Genomic DNA, 21,139 nt, shown 5'->3' on the forward strand with positions numbered 1-21,139 from the left:
TCTGGGCAGCCAAATAGTTGGGTGGGGCCAATAGTGCTGAGTTGGGTTGATCTCTATGAATCCTCCTGCATGGCTGGCAGTGTGTTTTGCCCAGTAGGGCCGTGAGCAGGATGGCAGCATGGGCAGTGCAGGGCAGCGAGTGCCAGTGTGCCAGGGGCAGAGGGCAAGTCTATTGAGAGGCAGTGTGATGGACACAATGGAAGCGGACAGACTTGCTGCATCAACAGGGTTTTTGCTGCTGTGGCCAGAAATAAACCATAAATACCCCCCACTGGCCTCCACTGACCACTCACCAGGCCTCCACACTCACACGCCCTCACACTGAGCGAGACAGAAAAGAGAGAAAGAAAGAAAAGACGGAGAGAGTGTGGCTCGTACGTGGTGCAGTGAAGCACAAGCCATCCAGGTAAAAAAAAAAAAAAAAGATTACCCCTCTCCCTCAACAGGTCTTCCATCTTCCTGTTTAGTACTTTCCCAAGTTTCATACACAATCTACAGTTGCATTCTGAGTTGTGTGTATGAGAAATTGGGAAATTAGGTTTTGGGGATGCTGAATTTGCACAGCAAAATTTGTCAATGTTTTGCTTTCAGGCTTAGGCATGGTTAGGGGAAATGTCACTGCATGATGTCCTCTCTATTCTTTATTGAAAACTGACCATCTTTTCATTTAATTTTAGAAATTCATGAAAGACATCAGTGAAGTAATCTACTGCATTTTACTTTTCAAGCGTAGTGAAACTAGCTGGGGTGCGATACATATTGTATGTCACATCTTCCCATCTGTAGCACGGGAGAGTGCTAGACACTTGCTGGTCCTCTGATTTTCCCTGCTTGGATGTGATCCTCAATCTGCAATTGTGCATTGCAGAGGGAAAATGTCAGAACAGCAGGGAGCCCCAGACCAGCTGGCTGCGGGGAAGAGCCAAGGAGGGGCCGGAGCCACCTTCAAGGTACAGTTTCTAGGTTTACCAAGTTGTGTGAATTCATGTGTTCATGTTTATCTGACCACATAAACACTGGGAAATATACTGTACGCATAGACAGGGTTGCCATGGCATTGTGGAAATGCAGCCTGTAGAGAATCCACATTATGTTCCAAGATGTGATTATATTCTGTCTTCTCCCGGCTTGCAGTTGGCGGTTTTTGAGTTTGAGAACTTCTGTGGAAAGAAGGCGGAGTTGTCTGCTGAGTGTAAGGATGTGATGGAGAAGATAGAGAGGGTGGGCTCGGTCATCGTGGAGTCGGGACCGTGAGTAATCCAGTTTCGCAAACAAACGCCATTCACTGGTTTAGTCAAATTGTTTCCCATGCACCGTTGTACCATCACCACATTCAACAGTTGCTGTTTGGGTTAGAAGCAGCATGCATGTGATTGTCTCTAACACCATGTCCCTTCATGTCCTCAGCTGGGTGGGGTTCGAGCGTTCCGGCTTTGAGGGGGAGCAGTTTGTGCTGGAGAAAGGAGAATATCCCCGTTGGAGCACATGGACTAACAGTCAGAGTAGCTATTGTCTGGGCTCCTTCAAGCCACTCAGAATGGTTAGTACAGTACTCACCAGTATTCAGGGTTTGATTTGCTAGGGGGGGGAATCCATGCTTCTGCTTTTGATACCCCCCTTCTGGTCATTCATTTTGATCACCGGTGGCCGTGGGGATATGTTTCATCCCTGGTTTTGGTCAGACTGAATTAGATACATACATTATCTTTTGGGAAATTATATTTTTTATATTTAAGTTTGATAATATCACAATTTAATAAAAAATTTATGTTAACCACATTAATCCTGGAATCCCTATTTTGAGCAAAGTTTCTAAATTTGTCGAGATTTATCAAAAGGTTTCATTATTTTAAATTTAGAAGATAAGAAATATTGCAGATATACAGACTCAAAACACATCGCAATGCAATTGCATGTTGTGAGCTTGTAGATGGTGTTCTATTTGTTAGCAGACTATCTACCTCAATTATGGAGAGGTATATGGGGCCTAAGACTTAGGCCCTAAGTTAACCCCCACCTATGTCTTTGTTTTTACACATGGAACCCGTAATGGTACTAATATTGATGGTGAAAGATAAGTTGTCATTTATTGGCAGCCTATTATTAGAAAATGTTCATTACACAGACAGGAGATGGCATGTTCCATGGCCATTCATATGCATTGTGAGATAATGCATATGACGCAATATACTTTTGAATTCACAAAATATAACTTGTTGTTTCTCTCTAGGACAGCGCAGAACACAAGCTGCATCTGTTTGAAAATGCAGGCTATGCAGGCAGAAAGATGGAGATTGTGGATGATGACGTCCCTAGTCTATGGGCTCATGGCTTCCAAGACCGGGTGGCCAGTGTCAAAGCTTTGAATGGAACGTAAGCCTTTCTAAGGCCCCTTTGGGGCTCCATGGTGTCTCTGCATTTCCATGAAAGGCAGGATGCTAAATCTGATGTTTGTTTGCAGCTGTGTGGGCTTCTAGGGTAGGTACATTGAAGCCAGTGGGAAATCCTGGGAAAGCATGCAAAGTTTTTTGTTTGGTTCCTGCAGGCAGGACATCTCCTCTCGTTGGACACTTAACCACTACCATTAGGAAGTACTCAATCAGTGGTGGAAAAAGTACTCAAATGTTTTACTTAAGCAAAAGTATAAATACTGCAATGTAGTATTTAACTTGAGTAAAAGTACAAAAGTATTGGCATCAAAATGTACTTAAAGTACCAAAAGTAAAAGTACTCATTATACAGAATGTCCCATTTCAAGTTTTAAATTGTATACAATCATTTGAAAATAGCACGCGACGCATTGTGAGCTTGTAGATCGGCTTTTTTCGAAATGGTTGAAATGGGCTGAAGTGGTTAATGTATGTTTTGTAATAATAATCAAAATCTACAAAGTAACTAGTAACTGAAGTTTTAAAATAATTGTAGTGGAGTAAAAGTACAATATTTGCCTCTGAGATGTAGTGGAGTAGAAGTAAAAGTATTGGAATTTGGAAATACTCAAGTGAAGTACAAATACCTCAAAATTGTACATAAGTACAGTACTTGAGTACATGTACTTAGTTACTTTCCACCACTGTACTCAATTGTATTGTAACATTTAACACAGTGTTAGTCCATTGGTACTACTGTATTACTGTGGTGTCCTCTCTTCTCTTCTCTCTCAAGGTGGGTAGGGTACATGTATCCAGGCTACAGAGGGCGTCAGTATGTGTTCGAGCATGGTGACTACAAGCACTGGAACGACTGGGGAGCCACTGCGCCTCAGATCCAGTCCGTCCGACGCGTGCGGGATATGCAGTGGCACAAGAGGGGATGCTTCACTGCACCTGCACCTGCCCCTACGCCTGTTCCCAACCCCAACCCCAACCCCAATCCCAACCCCAACCCCACTCCCAACCCAAATCCAACCCCCAACCCTAACCCCGCACCCCCCGCTCCTCCATCTGCTCCAGCTGGGACAAACTGAAGTCAGTTAGTTCCTCCTGTAGTCCAGGCCCTTGCAATCCTGCCTTCTCCTCTCAAAGGCCCACCATAAAACAACTCAATTGGAAGTGACAGTAATGAACCATATATTGTATATTGGTTGGAAATAAAGGTTTCACTTATTTGGCTTATGAGAAAATCGACAATGTGTTATTTATTTTACATAAGTGTGTTCTTCTAATGTTGATTTGACATTTTATGGTATTATATGTCAAATAAAAACAGCACAGTAAGAAGAAAAAAAGTCTGCCCTGGAAAAACAGCAGCAAAGAGAATGTGCTGTGGTCGGGATACAGTAAAATAACCTCATAAATTGGCCTGCTACAGCAGTGGTTCTGAAAGTGGGGTCTGGGGACCCAAAGGGGTCCCTGAGGGGTTTCCAGGGGTCCCCAGCAAATTGAGGAGCAATATAAAGTAAACACATTGACTGTATTTTATAATTCGGCTATTCAAAAATAGCGACGACTCATTGTGAGCTTGTAGATCTGCTATTTTTTTCTTATTTGGACATTTCTTTAGAAATTAGAAAAGCAAATATAAAAAAATATATAATCTTGATTTTTTTTTGTTTTTTTTGTTTAGATCACTAAACTAAACAACATTTTCTCTCATGGGGGTCCCTGGCACAAAATATTTTCAAGTGGGGGTGGTATACAGCCAAATACATATCGATTTGGGGGTCCTTGACATGAAAACGTTTGAGAACCACTGTGCTACAGTAAACTGAATAGGCTATAATAACAACAATGGGACTACAGTGTAGTGTTTTATTTAAAATATAATGTAATATATTAAAACTATACCATATAGGTACTAAACAGATATTTGATCTATATATGTTATGCTGGGCAAACAAGTATGTTTTGCCAAAAAGCTGAGATTTTCCAGTATATTACAGTGTATCTGGCCGATTAAAGTGGAAAACCCCACACAACACACAGCACTGGCATTGAGCTAAGAGCACACGAGCACACTTCACCAGTGTTGCCAGATTTTGATGCAACGGGTTGTGAGCTTGTAGATCGGCTATTTTACCACCTCTGGTTTAAACAATATTTAGGAAACAAGCCTAAATAAGCAACTACATTTTAGAAACAAGCCCACAAAACCGCAACACACAACTACCAATATTTACAAGCGACTTTACATGGCAACGCTGCACTTCACTCGAGTCTGTTTCCTTTACATAAAAGGAAGGCATATGGCGTCCGTTATTGGTTAATAAGTCCAACTGGAACCGCCCTGAACAATCTCCGTATCCAGTCAGGTCTCGTCTCCTTCTCTGTTAGCCCTGATACATGACTGTCATATCAAGACAGTCATGGATGAACTTCAACCTGGTGTTTGCACTTTTCCCCCTTTTTGGCCTGTGCATCTACATAAACGTTCAAATTGCATATAAAAGTGTTTAATGGTTACGGATGTTGCAATTATGTACGGGCTCTCAGAAATACCCGTATCTTACGTATTTTTCAATAAAAAAGCATTTTAATCCGATTGGTGGCCATTATCTCCGTTTTTTCACCATATGCTTTCAACCACGCAACCCTATTGGTTGGGAGGTGTATTGCACTCTGATACAGTATAACTCTATGAGAAAATGGCCAGCAATCGGATTAAAAGGCTTTTCATTGAACAATACGGAAGATACGGGTACTTATAACCACCCGAAGTAAATTTTAACATCCGTGGCCATGGGGTAAGTACTTTATATTTGAAATATGGACGTTTATGTAGATGTAGGGCCCAAAAAGGGAGAAAGTGAAAACACCAGGTTGAAGTCATCCATGACGGTCGTGACGGACGACCGTCGTGTGATCCATGGTTTCGTCTCTGTGTGCAGCTTGGAGACATGGGCGGTCCTCTGAGAGACATGGGCGGTCCTCTGAGAGACATGGGCGGTCCTCTGAGAGACATGGGCGGAGAACGCGCAAAAATTTGAAAGTTGCCCGGAAGCATCGTCGTCGCGTCAGTGAAAGATAAGAATAGCCTGTGTTTGTTCACGTTTGTCTTTGTCAATGTTTCATTTTAACTGGAAAAGAGAAGTTTAAAAGGTCCATGGCGCCCTGGTAAGTTATTCTTATTTCTGTTGAATATCCTTTTGCGAGCGGGTGTGCTTACTGTGCTAACGAACAAGCTAGCTAACGTTACACATAAGCTGTGACGTTAGGAAAGTTGTTGATGTTTACAGTTTATTCACCACCTTGCTGTCAACTGTCAACACACTGTGGCAACACATCAGCTAACTGACGTTAGTTAGATCATAGATACCGGTATAATAACCGTCCTGTTATGTTTTTTACCAGTGGTGGAAAAAGTACTCACATTTTTTACTCAAGTAAAAGTATCAATAGCATACTGCAATATAGAAATAATCTGTTACATGTAAAAATCCGGAATTAAACATTTACTTGAGTGAAAGCACAAAAGTATTGGTATCAAAATGTACTTAAAGTACCAATCTTTTGAAAATAGCAGATCTACAAGTTCACAATGCATGCATGGCAACACATTATCAGCTTGTAGATCGGCTATTTTCAAATGCCCGAAATGTATATAGGGTTGAAGTGGTTAATGTATGTTTTATAATAATAATACAAATCTACAAAGTAACTAGTTACTAAAGTTTTCAAATAATTGTAGTGGAGTAAAAGTATAATATTTGGGTCCGAGATCGAGTGGAGTATAAGTAAAAGTATTGGACATTAGAAATACTCAAGTAAAGGACAAATACTTCAAAATTGTACTTAAGTGCAGTACTTAAGTAAATGTACTTAGTTACTTTCCACCACTGTTTTTTTCCGTCTTTATTTTAGTATAACTTGATGTATGTTCTCTGCTCAGGTTGACTGTAATACAGAAACCATGTTAAAGTTCAAATACGTGAGTCAAGGAAACATGAAGTGTTCCTCTGCTGACCCCATCACTGGTCGCATCTCTCGACTCAACCTGCTGTTTCAGGTAAACCTTGATCTTACCTCACATTATGGGACCCATCTCTGATAGATACAGTTTCATAATAGAGATAAACATATCATTTTTAAATATTGTACATTGTTCTAATATTATAATGAACATCTATCTACTATATAATAATGAACACATGCTGTATAATGTACATCTGCCATTAGCCTTGGATCAAGACTTATCAAGTCTGACATTTGCTGTTGCTTACGGCAAATGTCAGACTCGATAAAATACATCTATGTCTTGATCCAAGGCTAATCTGCTATATAATAATAATAATCATGTTATTATGCTATAATGTAGGTATAGCTCAGATCAGTGATTCTCAACCTTTTTAATTTCATGGACCCCCAGTTTGATATTAATTAGGACATGGACCCCCATTTGATATGATACGCTTTTTTTTTAAATCTCTGGTACCCCAATCTATACTGTAACATCCTCAGTGTTATTAACAACAGGAACCAAATCCATTTGGTTGAGGCTCTACGTCTGTAACAGGGTGCTGTTACAGACTGTTAATGACTGTATTTTCAACTGCCCTCCATAAATGATGTCTCAATTTGGAAATACTAAATGGGAGCCGAATCAGCCCATCCCTTTTGCAACAATAATCCCAGAAGATATTGTTTTTAACGTTCAGTCTTGATAACATTTTCTTACCTGGTGTTTTGTGTTATATGCACAACATTGTTGAAAACCGTTGGAGACTATTTGCATTGTTGCTTACAGTATGTGACTTCCTCATCCTGTGTTTGTGTGTTGTGTGTCCCCAGGGCCGGGTCAGTCTATGTGGCCAGCAGGGAGGAGGTAGTCTGGGCAGGGAGGAGTTCCTGGATGCTCTGGTCCTTCTCTACCAGGAGTGTAGCTCCCCACAGCTCATGAAGATAGAACATGTCGCCCAGTTTGTTAACAAATGTAAGTGTACATTGTACTGTATATCGTATAACACACACACATACACGCACACGCACACACACACACACACACACACACACACACACACACACACACACACACACACACACACACACACACACACACACACACACACACACACACACACACACACACACACACACACACAGTGCACACTAAGCCTTCTCTGTCAGTAGTTGTGTTAATATATTGTATTAAAGGGGTATTTCACTTTAAAACACTTCCTGGGTCATTTTAACATTTACTCTGGCCTTTGAGTGCACACCAGACAGTTTTTATGTTGCTTGATTCAATATTTAGATGTTTGATATAAATTTTATCAGAAACGTCCACTCCTATATAAACCCAGTGTAACTTGCCTTCAATTTGAAACATGTTAGACTCATTGACAACACATGTCCTTGGTTCTGGTGACTGATATTGTCCTTCTAATTTTAGAATTTTAGAAAAATGAAAAATAAGGCTATAAATAGGAGTGGGACGTTTCTGATAAAATGAATATCAACTATCTAAATATTGCATTAAGAAACCTGTCTGGGGTGCACACAAAAGCCAGGGTAAACGTCTAAAATGGCCCCAGAAGTGTTTTAAAGTGAAATACCCGTTTAACCCATTTAGACCTGAGGACGATACGAAAAACGCCTTCTAAATCCTGACCTAAGTTTTCTGAAAAACTTCAAATATTTATTCAAAAATTGTTGCTATATACTGTACATGACAACAACCACCCCAAATGGGTTTCCCGTCTTGAAAGGTATAGTTACAAATAGGGGTTCCCGCCCTAAATGGGTTAAGTATTTCACTTTAAATTAATCTGTAATCGGCAGCAGTGGTCTATTTATTTTGAATGGATCTTTTTAATAGTAAGCCCTGTTTGTGTGTGTGTGTGTGTGTGTGTGTGTGTGTGTGTGTGTGTGTGTGTGTGTGTGTGTGTGTGTGTGTGTGTGTGTGTGTGTGTGTGTGTGTGTGTGTGTGTGTGTGTGTGTGTGTGTGTGTGTGTGTGTGTGTGTGTGTGTGTGTGTGTGTGTGTGTGTGTGTGTGTGTGTGTGTGTGTGTGTGAGACAGTTTCTGAGGTGTTCTCAGAACTACAGGACCTGCAGCCTGGTCCTGATGATTTTGAGGAGCGTGCAGTGGTGGGTCGTGGCCGCTTTGCCGAGGTGAAGGTGGTCCGGGAGAGGGCCACTGGGGATGTGTGTGCCCTCAAAATCATGGACAAGACAGTTTTACGTACACAGGAAAATGTAAGTAGTGTTTGTGTACATGTTATTAGAACATGTAATTAACATGTAGCTAGAGTTGTTTTGATACCAACACCAGTATCGAAATAGCTGCCCGATATACTGTTTAAAATGTATCCGTATCAACGAGTATGCTAGTCTATGACAAGCACACAATTTATCACATGATGATATTTCATTTACTAGTAATATCTTGAATTCTTCGGTTGATGTCGCACAACAGTTTTTTACTCTTACTGTACTTTTTTCATTATTATTTTTGTAACTTGTAGCTGCACTTTAACAACTATTAGGGGAATTTGTATTTATTCCCAGATCAGTGGTTCTCAAACGTTTTAATTTCAAGGACCCTCATAACTCTGAGAGCGTACAAATGGGGTTCCATTTGTACGCTGCACCCATTGTACACTCATCAGGCACACACGCCACACGGTCAAGTATATGTCATGGTCAAGTATGAATAGTAAGCTGATTATGTAAGTAAGTTGTACATTAATACTAATTAGTGTTTAATTAGTAAAGTACTAATTAAACTCCAAACTTCTCGGCATACATGCATCAAATTGGCCTACAGAATTTCTATAGTTTTGAAATACTGGACTTGCATTTTGATTAACTGCTTTGTTTTGATTCCTTTAATTTTTCATGTCTGTAAGTTTTATTAGTTGCATATCTTCACTTCTATTGCACAATACTGATATGCAAGCACTGTCCCTGTCCATTGAAATATCAGCTTGGCTTTTAAAAGAATGAAAATGATTGTGTTCTCCATTAGGGACAGTAGACTCACTGTACTTCTCAGGTAAAATGTCCTGCTTCGAGTGTTTACAGTCGATTCTTCTATGTCCTTCATTTGAGTAAAAATACAAATAAACAGTAGGGGGTGCTATAGGCTTTTGGAGCCCAACAAAACACAAGTACAATCTCAATGCACACAGTCGTTTTCAGGCAGAACAATCGATATCAGTCAGAATAGACAGTGGTTTTCAACCCTTTTCATATCAAGGTCCATTATTTATTCGGCATTTGAGCCACGGACCACCATTTGATGAGATTTAGACTCTCAGACCCAAATCTCTGAATATTTTGTTATCGTTGGATACGATAGTGCCCACTGTCCACAATTCCATACTGTATTGATGTTGGCACCATAGGAGAGATAACAGGCAAATGTTGATCAAAATAACAATTCTTCTACATTCTCTTGTGTAGACTTAAAGGTAGGGCAAGTGATACTTTTTGGTAGTTTTTATTTAAAAAAAAAAAGGTTTAAGTACTATATTCTGATAGTAATCATTGCTACAGTCACAGAGCGTTTGTTCGGTCACAGGGGTCTCTCCAGCTCTTTAGTAAACAGAATATAGTACATTTTCAGGTAGGTGATAAAATGTATCACCTACATATAGAGCTATTTAACACTTATTTTAACCAAAGTAAATCACTTACCATACCTTTTAAGTAAATTAAGTAATGCAGATGTTTAACAATAATTTAACTCTTGAGAGCGTCGGGTCCATTTGGTTTTATTTTACGCTCTCAAGAGTTAAAGATCTAATAAGGGTCCATTTGGTTACCAACTCTCCATCATTTAGCTGGGGACCACCTGGAACCCCCTCAAGGACTACTGGTGGTCCCCGGACCACTGGTTTAGAACCACTGCTCTATGACCACATTTGCTTAATGTGAAAAAACATCCCTCACAATTATTACTGTATATCCAAAAGTGAAAATGTCTAAATTTGCTTTGAAGCAAGGATATGTTCGGGGCCAATATTTAACACTAAGCTGTAGGAGGTCTAGTAGGGGCATGGTCTTATATAATGAACTGCAATTTTTGTTTTGTGTGTGTACATGTATGTCCATAATATGATTACATAATGGATGAAAAATTTAATAAAAGTCAAGTGCAAAAAAAAAAGAAAAGGCTGTGCCTTGTGGTAACAAGTTCACCTAAATCTCAGAAAACTTCTCAGAGAACAAAAGTATAACAAATACAGAGTAGTTTAAAGCCATTTGGAGGTCCCCAAATAGTTGCTAATAGATTCCAATATAGGCCTAGAAAAGTGTAATGCATTAGAATGCTTGCCTGTACAGGGTTTCCTGCAAGAAAAAAACCTACAGGTAGGTGCTACTAGATGGGGGTGTACAATAGGCAAAATGTCATACCTCTAGTTATGCCCAATATCGCAATAGTGATACAATATGACTATGGTTCACACTTATTTTATGTGTAGCAACAGTGAAAACCTAACATTCTTTTTTTTAAAACACTGTATTACAGGCACTTTTGTTCTTCTGTCAACTGTTTCTTTATCTGGTTCTCAGGTGGTGTTCCACGAAGAGGAGCGGAGGATCCTTGCCCTGAACAACAGCCCCTGGATCCCACAGCTTCTATATGCCTTCCAGGACAAACAGCATGTCTATTTGGTACGCCCAAGACCCGTCCCTGGAGACATAGGATACAAATGACTGTTTAACTTTAACATCTGTTTTTTTTATAACCCAGGTGGACTAGGTATAAACTGTACAAACTATTTGTGCATGTTGAAGTGGTATGAAATGTATCAAGGCATAGCACAAGAGTGTAAAATAATTGTTGACTTTTATGCCAGTTCTTGGTACAGTTGCTTATTATTGGTTCCCTGTTATCCTTTTCTGTCTTTCCTTCCGCTTTTTAATTATTTGAAATATTGTATTCAAGAATCGAATGGCCAGTGAATGATTTATAGCTATGGGTTTTCCGTCATTCTTTCTTTACTAAGCAGACTGTCTTGGCTGCAATCTTTGGAACAAACGTCTTTGACTAGCCAAACCCAGACTTTGGTGTGGACAGGTGATCTCAATAACAATGAGTTATTACATCCACATTTGACACCACTATAATTGTTTAGAAATGGGTTTTGGTAGAAGATAAGAATATAGACCTAGAGATCAGTCCCTTATGGATAGAAATTGCATGCATACTGGAGATTACTGATGTCTAAATCCACCCTAGTGTGACATGCCTCCTGTCAACTGGAATGACCCTGTGCTTGTATGTCATAAGTGAGCATGACATGCAGTGTCCATCTTTTCCCACAGACATCCAGCACAAACACCAGCTTATCTAGCAGAAAAGAATAACAAAGAAGAAATAATTGACATAAATCGCAATTGTCATTTGGTCAAATCATGATGACAGGAAACATTATTTTAATGCCTGTTTAAGCCATAGTCTTCACATTGCCCCAATTTCCCTCTGAGCTAAACCCATCTGTACATCTGTATTTCCCTCTGCCCCCTTGCATTTCTATTTCCCCTCTCCCTCCATTTCTCTTCACATCCTCCTCCCCCCCTTCCATTCCCCCCCAGCCTCTCTTCTTCCTTACTGGGCATGGTGAAAAAGGAAAAAAAATAGAATCCATCTCTATCTAAGTGTCAGAGAGGCGCCCGGTCGCTCTGTTGCTAGGTAACACTGGAGAATGCTGCTGTTCATTCAGACTCCTCGGCCATTCATGCACCAGGGGCTTGCCTGCATGGCTGCGGCCGTACAACTCGAATCTGCCATTCCGCTGCCTCTCTCTAGCGTACATTCAGAATGCAGATAGCAATGCTGAGCGAAAGAAAATGCATGTTCAACAAGAGCCAGTTTAATGGTTGACTATTTGTGACCACAATCTTCAAAGGAAATGAGGTCTAATTTTAGTTATTGAATGAAAGCACAGGCTTATGTGTAAGCTATATACACGGATAAAGATACGAAACGATTTCGCACCCCTGTGTCTGCATAATTCTGTGGTGTCCAAGACAAAGCGTTTGACTGCAGAATTACTGATAAATCTATAATAACAGTGTTACGTAACTGAATAATTTGGAGAACGGCCCTATGTCTTCAGCAGTTCTAAAGTTTTAATGGTAACGCGACAAAAGGTGCAATAACATTTATGTCTAGAAGATCATATGCTAATTTTCTGTATAATATGTTCAGACCTAACAATCAACTTAATTAGTCAAGGGGTTGGAGAGTTGTGAGTCTTTTTTTTTTGTTTCTTTTTAGGGGAAAAAAAGGATATAATTTGAAAGCTTATTCACACAGAATACCCTATGAATGCTGAAAACTAAACTATCACTAAGGCTTGTGCTACAGTTCACCATTCTGTGGGATGCACACGTGTGTGTGTGTGTGTGTCATGGGTCCGCTTGTTTTGTAAAAAACTAAAAGGTCTTCCGCATCAGTTTTGCACTGACAAAGTTTGTTTCTTTACTAGGCAATGGAGTACTTGCCAGGCGGTGATCTGATGTCCTTAATGAACAGATATGAGGATCAGTTTGATGAATCTATGGCTCAGTTCTACCTGGCTGAACTGGTAGAGGCTATACATGCTGTTCATCAACTGGGCTACGTTCACAGGTAACACCTTTCAGATCCTGTTATAAAGGCTGAAAGAACTGGATTAGGTAGAAAGTGAACGGTAACTGGATAGGAAAACACGTTCTAAAATGTCAATACAGTGTATTGTATTACAATTTGTAGCTCAGACACACAGATGTGTTCTATTCATTTAATTGCGGTAGACATTTTGTGATACTTTGTAAACAAAATGCAGTGTAAAAGCAGTATGATGTTTCCTCTAATCTATCCACTTGCAGAGATGTCAAACCAGAGAACGTTCTCATCGATCGGACCGGCCACATTAAGCTGACAGACTTTGGCTCAGCTGCCAGACTGACTGCCAACAAAACAGTGAGAGGATTTATGTGGAATCTGTTCCTTGTATAAAACCTAAATAAACTTGACCACGTGTGTCAGCATGAAAATGTATTTTGATTGCGTGTGTCTCTCAGGTGGCGGCTGCCACAGTACCAGTGGGAACCCGGGATTTCCTTTCCCCTGAGGTTCTGGCGGCCATGAATGGGGGCCCCCACAATACGTACGGGGCCGAATGTGACTGGTGGTCCTTAGGCATCATAGCGTACGAGATGATCTATGCCAGATCTCCCTTTTCTGATGGCACCTCTACCAAGACCATTCAGAACATCCTCAACTTCCAGGTACACAGCTGCTCATACTGTACTGTACTACTGTTGTTAATATACTAGTCACTCCCTGGAAACACATCCCATTTAGGTGTGGATGGGCACATGAGAGAAGAAAAGAAAAATTGGCTGCGATAAACCGGTGACTACAGATGGTTGGTGTGACTTAATATCTGATTGATCTCAGTCTTATCAAGTTGTCTCTAAAGATCTATAGTTACACAACTGAACACAGTACCTCCATGTTTTAATCTGAAATCAGAGTTATGAATAACATGTTTTAAAGGGGAAGCAGAGAGCTCCTTTGCACCACAGAAAGATGGAATGAAAGTCAAAGTATGTTGAATAGCTTGATATTGAATTCTATGTTTATGTTAGTAGATAATTAAATATATATCCCAGCACTACTGGTGACACTGGCCAGTTCCCAGTTCATTCAGTAGAAATATGCTCTACTTTACCGCAATGAGTGCCCGTTAAGGCCTGTCTGCTCTAATCAGTCGCTATCCACATTGTTTCCTCTCAGCGTTTCCTTAAGTTTCCTGCAGAGCCGCAGAGCAGTAAGCAGTTTGTGGACCTGGTGCAGAGCTTACTGTGCGGAGCCAAAGAGCGCTTGGGCTTCCAGGGGCTGCGCTGTCACGCCTTTTTTTCCAGCGTGGACTGGAACAACCTGAGACAAGGTGAGGATAATCCTATGCTCCTCTGAACTGAAAAGAGCACCGTATTCTCCTGCCTTTGTGGTGGTCTGATGATTCTATCATGTGGCTGTGACAGTGATCATGCTGGAAATGGACAGATCATATGCCATTGGTCGACAGATTTGAATGTACAATCTAATCAGTCAGTGGAGAGAAAATGTACACAGCGTGATGTGGGCATGTCACAGACCCCCCCCCCCCCCACACACACATACACTCAAACACACTAAGCAACAGCTTTGCCAGTGGTGGTTGTGTGCATTAGTAAAATAATGAGATTCTCTGTGTTGCTGGCAACAGGCCAGTTCTCTCCAGAGGGGAGAGAGGGAGAGAGAGAGAGAGCTGAAGAGAGGGAGACCGAGGTAAAGATCTGCAGCTCATCTCTCCCTCAGTAGACGCAGCAGAAATCTTTTACGCTAGCGACAGACACGCTTGCTGTAGAGGAAATACACGTGCGTTTGTTGAATCTCATTGTCACCCACCCACCCAAACCTCAGACTGCACCGAATGAGATTATTTTGAATCCTAATTGTGGCATGAATCACATCTGCAGCATCTACTAACAGCCATTAGTGATGCACTGGTCACTTGTTATGGCAACGCAGATATTTATTTACAAAAAAGTGTATGGTTAATTTTTGTTTATAGAAAGAGAATTGCTGTTACAAACCATGATTCTAGTATTGAAAATAAATAGATTAATATTCTTTATGAAATAAATTATTTTAAAATGCTTTGCTTGGTGGTTCTTCTGTACCAACATTAGAAGTTAATTTAAAGCTATCTAAACATGCCTGTCTTATTATTAAACTATTCATAAATTCACCTGTTTTCCTTAGGATGCACGTGTTTACCAATAGACTATAGTGATATGTTTGGTCCTTTTTGCGTCGGTTCGTCTGTGCATGTATGGGTGGGGTGGACCGGACGATGGGTCAATTGATTTATTGATTTCCTATGTGTCATATATAAAAAAAACTACAACAATTCACAAAAAAAGAAAGAATAAATAATAACAAATGAATATGTGTGTGTGTGTGTGTTGCTATTATAGGAATGCCATGGTTTGTTGACATTTGAATGTAGATGGAGCTTCATGATTCTGGTTTGGCTCCTGCTGATTAGCTTGTGCTGCTGCAGTGAGGGAGAGAGAGCGAGCACATGTGTGTGTGTGTGAGAGCGTGAGAGAGAGAGAGGCAGGAGGGAGGGACAGACAGAGGCAGCATGTGCATGAGCGCGCGACTTACCGCACTCTAGGCTCACATCGCTCTGCTCCGTTACCTCTCGCCTCCCTTTCTCTTCCCTTTTCCCCCCTTGTTTTTCTATTGCTTCATACCCCTCTGGACTCCTCTTTTCTCTCCTCTCCTTTAACTCTCCTCTCCTGCAGTCCTCCCCCCTTTTGTTCCTGCGCTACGCTCCGAAGATGACACCTCTAATTTTGAGGAGCCGGAGCAGGCAGCCCCCCGGCCAACCCCAGCAGCCCAACGAGGAGCTCTACCAGCGGGCTTCCAGGGCCAGGATCTGCCCTTTCTAGGCTGGTTCTACAGCAGGGTCTTGACAGCATTGACTAAGGCTGAGTAAGTACTATCTGTTTAATATAAGCAGCTTTACTTCATTTAAAGATACCCTCCATAATCCCTTTCAGCTAGTCAGCCCCCCCCGCCCCCCCTTTTGTCAATTGGTTAGAGACCTTCCGTTACAGGTGGCAACATCCTTGCTCCTAGACTCCTCATTGCCACGGCAACAATATCCAGGCAGTTTTGTTCCAGGGGTACCTACCCGGGCCATTTGGTGTTGCGTCAGAGTGACATTGGTGGTGGTGTCTGTGTCTGTTGGAACTCCAGTGGGCTTGGCCGTATGCTGTGTCAGACCAGGAGGGAGGGGAGGGGGGGTGTCCCCCCCTGTGTTATGTGGCTCTCCATTGAATTAAACATCGAAAGCCTGCATTGATGTACTATATGGGATCAAACGTAGCATCTCTCAGTGAGATCTGTGTGAGAAGGATCCCATAGATCAGTTGAATGAGTTGAAGGATGTAAGGCAGTGTTATCGTCTTTGCCATCGGTGCTGATTGGTATTCGACTCAGTGTGTCAAAGAGGCTTTCTGTGAGGTGGAACCCCACACCACATACATTCATGCGCACACCCTCCCCTTGCTGTTAATGCTGTTATTGTGCTCGCCTGCTACTGTGCAGTAGAATGGGCTTGTGAGTTTTATTGCGCTGGCTTTGGAGCCATCATTTTAGCAAGCAGACTTTGGCGTCTCAATAATAATAATGCGTGAGGATGGAGCTTCATCTCTCTAGCCCTTGGCACTGCTCCCGCAGGTTAATTAAGCCATAGACTATACGCACCATAGCCAGACAGCAGGAATGGAGGAAAAAAAAGCATGATCACATTAGACGGTGAAAAGGATGATCAGAGATTGGGAGGAGAGAATCTATTTCTAAACCATGATGTTTTTTTCTGTTCTTCCCCCACCCCCCATCTTCACCCATCTCCACTCCTCTCCTCAATTTTCTTTCAATGTTCTCCTTCTTCCCATGTTTCTATATTTCTCTCTCTCTCTGTTCTCACCAGCAGCATTGTTTTTAACTGAAGCCAGTCATTTCCTTTTGTGCACTTAATGAAATGGAGCTCCAAGGTGTGTGTGTGTGTGTGTGTGTGTGTGTGTGTGTGTGTGTGTGTGTGTGTGTGTGTGTGTGTGTGAGCCAAAGAGAAATGCACTCTGAGAGACATGAAATCCTAATCATGTGTTTTGGTGTTTTATGGCATTCTTTCTTCACTGTGCACATATTCATTTCTCTGACTTTATTTGTAAAACAATCCATCTTAATAGCGCCAACAGATCTACTAGGGGGCTGCTGTCTTCTTAATGGTGATTTTCATATCAGTAATGGTTTACTGAAGGTGTGCGTAGACTATTGTGTCTGTCCATGCGTGTGTTGTGCTGAGTGCTCCGTGTTCCTTCTTCCGTTCTGTGTGTGTGTGTGTGAGTGTACAGTATATGCGTATATGCTAGTCTCTCTGAAGTCTTGTGCAGCTCTTCAGCACAGTCAGGTCTTTAACTCCCATATCAATTATAGCTCTGTCAACATCAAAATTATATAGTTGTTTCACTGCATTTACTTTACTTTATAGTTATTAGCCTGCCTAGTAAAAATGGCAACTCGTCAGATAGCAGTTAAGTAAAGTTGTGTTGGAATACGGTAGTACACTGTCTCTCAGATAACCAATTTACGCCTAGTCAAATCTATTTGACCAAGTCTCCTACTGTATGTCGTGGTGGCATTGGCTCTGATGTTGGGCGTCTCTGTCTGTGTTTGGGTTGTGATATATGATATTCATTAAGCTTTTCAATTCTTGGGTTGTTTTAACACCAAGCCTTTGACAGTGTGATGTGTCAACCAGTTCTAATGGCACAGTATTAATCATAATGATTTTATTACCCAAGCTTTGTATCGTTAAATGCATTAGAGTAAGGGTTTCAGTCTTTACCTGTAGACTTAACCTGGGACTGCAGTCAGTGCATGCTGTAAGTAGGCGTACTGCAGTAAAAATTCAAATTGCCACCAGAATTGAGGAGACATTTTTCATTGTTTTATTTATTTATTTATTTTCCTGAGCTCTGCAGACTTCGCAAACACTGCTTTTAAGTAAAAGGCAGTTATAGGATGGCAGTGTGTTTGGATTGTGAATAGTTTCTAAGTTTCTGCATGAGTTTCTCTGCACTGCACTGCCAAATGCTCTGCGCGCCAACATGTGATGTGAATTTGGAATGGCAAGTAACATTTCCAAGGAGCCATTCAGTCACCAAACAAATCCTTTGGTGGACAAATCATTAAATATCAACTGCAGCAGCAACGCTCGATTCAGTGACATTATTTTTACCATGTGACTCAGAGTCAGGCTGACTCAACTGTGTATTTGTAGACTCATTCATACAAAGCAGATTCGTGTCTCTCACAGCCTCGATTCAGAAGCACCTTGGCTTTTTGCCCAGTAACACAAAGACGCAAAAATTTACTTCATCTTGTACTCTAAACAGATTAAATATGCCCGAAGGATGTAAACAACGTCACAGAACATTACAGCATCCCACTAATAGGCCTCTGGAGGCAGGCTCCTTGCAAAAGTAGGGTCAAAAACCCCATCTGACCAACCATGTTGTTTCGCGCCATTTCAGTTGTCTAGAACGTTGAAATTGTGTGAATGTAATAGAATTACAATTACAATTTAGGCATTTACGCAAGGTAAACACGAGGTAATACATAGAAATGGTACTCTAGGATCATAGGTGATTGAATTGTTCTATATGTCTCTGCTACCCCCCCCCCCTTCAACACATGACACTCAGTTTACACACATATTTGCACTCAAAGAACCACTCAAGCTTTTTTGTGTTTTATCCTTTTGACAGATTATGTACATCATCATGTTTATGCACTATTCTGAATACAAACGTCAGTCAATCAATCTGACAGTATTTGATTTGTTGGGTAAACTGAGGTGACAGTTCTGAGCTTAAGATGCTGTTCACAAAATTTGTTTTGTCCTTTAACTGACCCACGCCTATAACTTTGTCATCGAAACCTTGTCTTCATCTTTATCATTAGAATAACTACAAATTGTGAACAACAGTCTAGCTTATTTTACCCTCAGTCTAGCTTATTTAACATCAGCTAGTGCATCCATTATGACGGTATCAGGACATATTGATTTATCATGTATTCTAGGGGTGTAACAGTTAATCAAATTAATCTATTTAATTGAATATGAACAATAATTGATATTGCAATTGATTAATAATCAATCTCTAATTTGGGCATGTCATTATAGGTAAAAAGTTTCAAACTCTTTTAAAAATTGTGATAATTGCAGAATTACAAGCTCACAAAGTGTTGCATCACAACGGTGTGAGCTTGGAGTTCCACTATTTTCACTATTTTTCCATGACACCATTGTGCGACGAAGTATAAAATAATGCTTAAATGGTTAATCCCCCCATATTAAAAAAAGCTCCAGATCCAGATAAGAGCAGTCCTAATGTAGACTTTTGTCATGGTGTCAATAATGTTCAATTGATAAAGGTCTACAGTATTTGTTTTGCTCTTACCTACTGTACACCCCATTCAATGTTTTTTTGCAGACACTTATCCCTTGTGCTCTAACTGGTAATCCTTCATTAAGTAAAATTATACATATCAATATCTTGTGTTGTTGCTCCCAGGTCAGTGTCTGCAGGCCAACTCAACTCTCCTGCCAAGACCAACTCAATGGAAAAGAAGCTGCACCTGAAAAGCAAAGAACTACAAGAAACTCAAGACAAATGTCACAAGGTGAGGGGCGTGCATTTGCCTCCGGTTCTGTTTTCAGGGATCACGCTTGCTTATGTCTATGGCAGTGGTTCTCATCCCCTGTGATTGGTTTAGAGAAATTCTAAACCAATTCAAATTGGTTTAAGGAAATTCTAATCCCCCTCCCCCTTGTAATCGCCTACACTGGAGCGAATGTCAGACTGAAGCTCCACGCAGGCACGCAGCTTCAGTCTGATAATCAGGCTAACTGTAGCCCTCATCCTGAACGGTCGGCTGGTCTTGTTGTGTGATCAGATGGAGCAGGAGATCTCCAGGTTCCAGCGTAAGATGACTGACCTGGAGTCGGTGCTCCACCAAAAGGATGTGGAGCTCAAGGCCTCCGAGAGCCAGAGGACCATCCTGGAGCAAGACCTTGCCACCTACATCACTGAATGCAGCGTGAGTCACTTACACTTCTTACACTACTTGTGTGTGTGTGTGTGTGTGTGTGTGCGTGCGTGTGCACGCCTATGCATGCAAGCTTGTGTTAATGTAATGGGTGCGTGCCATGCAGCCACATGTTTGTATATGAAAGAGAAATGTTAATTCATGCAGGGTCCCTGTCTAACTTCTGAACGACTTGAAGCCATAATGTGTAACATTTATTTTAGTAGTCTTTTTGGCAACACGTCTTGTAGCTCCATTGTAATTACATCGTTCAACAATTTGTATTTGTTCATGTGAAAACTGAAAATACATAAATAATTACACTTCCGGACTGTGCCTACATAATTTTGGCACGTGTGTTTGTGGCAGCCACTAGCGAATAATAACATTGTTTAATAATTACAGAAGTTGTCAAAAACACATTTATCTAGATACCAGTGAAAGAGAAAAATTACTTTTATTTAAAAATAACTTTTATTTAATTGAACATTTTACACAGTATGACTTTAACCCAAACATGGGACTGTTGCACACGTGTGTGGTGAAAGACTACTATCCCGCTTACATCATCAGAAGTTACCTAGTTCATCCTGCAATCTTTGACCGTCCTTTTCTTCCCTACGTGGATGGATGGGATTTACACCGTGGCCAAAGGCCAAGCCGACTAGAACAGGGTTTGTCCATATGTATGTATGTCTCTCAAAAGTAGACCAATCATAGCCAATGCCGAAACGTGCATGACATTACAAAACAGAAACACCTTCTGAGGTACGTGAACATTGGATCTCTCTTTTTTTATGTTTATCTTTTTTAGCTTTTCTGAGCCTTTTATTTGTTGGGCACAGTGGAGTGGAGAGTCAATGTAGGGAAGTGACATGCAGCAAATGATCCGGCATGCCGGGAATCAAACTGGGGACTCGCTGTTCGGCATTAGACCCATGTGGTACGCAACCTATCCACTTGGCTAACATTCCATGAACATTGGATCTCATAGTTAGACCTAGATTGTTCTAGTGTAATGGGTGAAGTATTTATTTATAATGATCGCTAATTA

The 21,139-nt window shown here is 41.0% G+C and overlaps 2 protein-coding genes across 3 annotated transcripts in view; both read left to right on the forward strand.

Annotated features, from left to right (window-relative positions):
- Window positions 1-875: 875 nt before the first annotated feature.
- Window positions 876-3,518, forward strand: crybb3 (crystallin, beta B3; the record flags this gene model as incomplete). The annotated part of the gene is made up of 5 exons (XM_080424768.1): window positions 876-950; window positions 1,135-1,250; window positions 1,408-1,540; window positions 2,231-2,373; window positions 3,166-3,518. 5 exons carry the CDS (start codon window positions 876-878, stop codon window positions 3,464-3,466), a joined length of 768 nt encoding a protein of 255 aa, XP_080280894.1. The 3' UTR covers window positions 3,467-3,518.
- Window positions 3,519-5,459: 1,941 nt separating this feature from the next.
- The window catches only part of cita (citron rho-interacting serine/threonine kinase a), a 55,685-nt gene continuing 40,005 nt past the window's right edge, over window positions 5,460-21,139 (forward strand). For both annotated transcript variants that reach the window (XM_080424760.1, XM_080424761.1), the window contains exons 1-12: window positions 5,460-5,552; window positions 6,328-6,444; window positions 7,227-7,368; window positions 8,455-8,630; window positions 10,953-11,054; window positions 12,875-13,017; window positions 13,257-13,350; window positions 13,452-13,658; window positions 14,170-14,323; window positions 15,729-15,918; window positions 19,572-19,680; window positions 19,954-20,097. In XM_080424760.1, the coding sequence (XP_080280886.1) occupies window positions 6,349-6,444; window positions 7,227-7,368; window positions 8,455-8,630; window positions 10,953-11,054; window positions 12,875-13,017; window positions 13,257-13,350; window positions 13,452-13,658; window positions 14,170-14,323; window positions 15,729-15,918; window positions 19,572-19,680; window positions 19,954-20,097 (1,557 nt within the window). In that variant the 5' untranslated portion in view covers window positions 5,460-5,552; window positions 6,328-6,348. The remainder of the gene's footprint in view (window positions 5,553-6,327; window positions 6,445-7,226; window positions 7,369-8,454; window positions 8,631-10,952; window positions 11,055-12,874; window positions 13,018-13,256; window positions 13,351-13,451; window positions 13,659-14,169; window positions 14,324-15,728; window positions 15,919-19,571; window positions 19,681-19,953; window positions 20,098-21,139) is intronic.

Source organism: Gymnoscopelus braueri, assembly GCF_963280865.1.
Source record: "Gymnoscopelus braueri genome assembly, chromosome: 3".
In the NCBI taxonomy this organism is placed as follows: Eukaryota; Metazoa; Chordata; class Actinopteri; order Myctophiformes; family Myctophidae; genus Gymnoscopelus; species Gymnoscopelus braueri.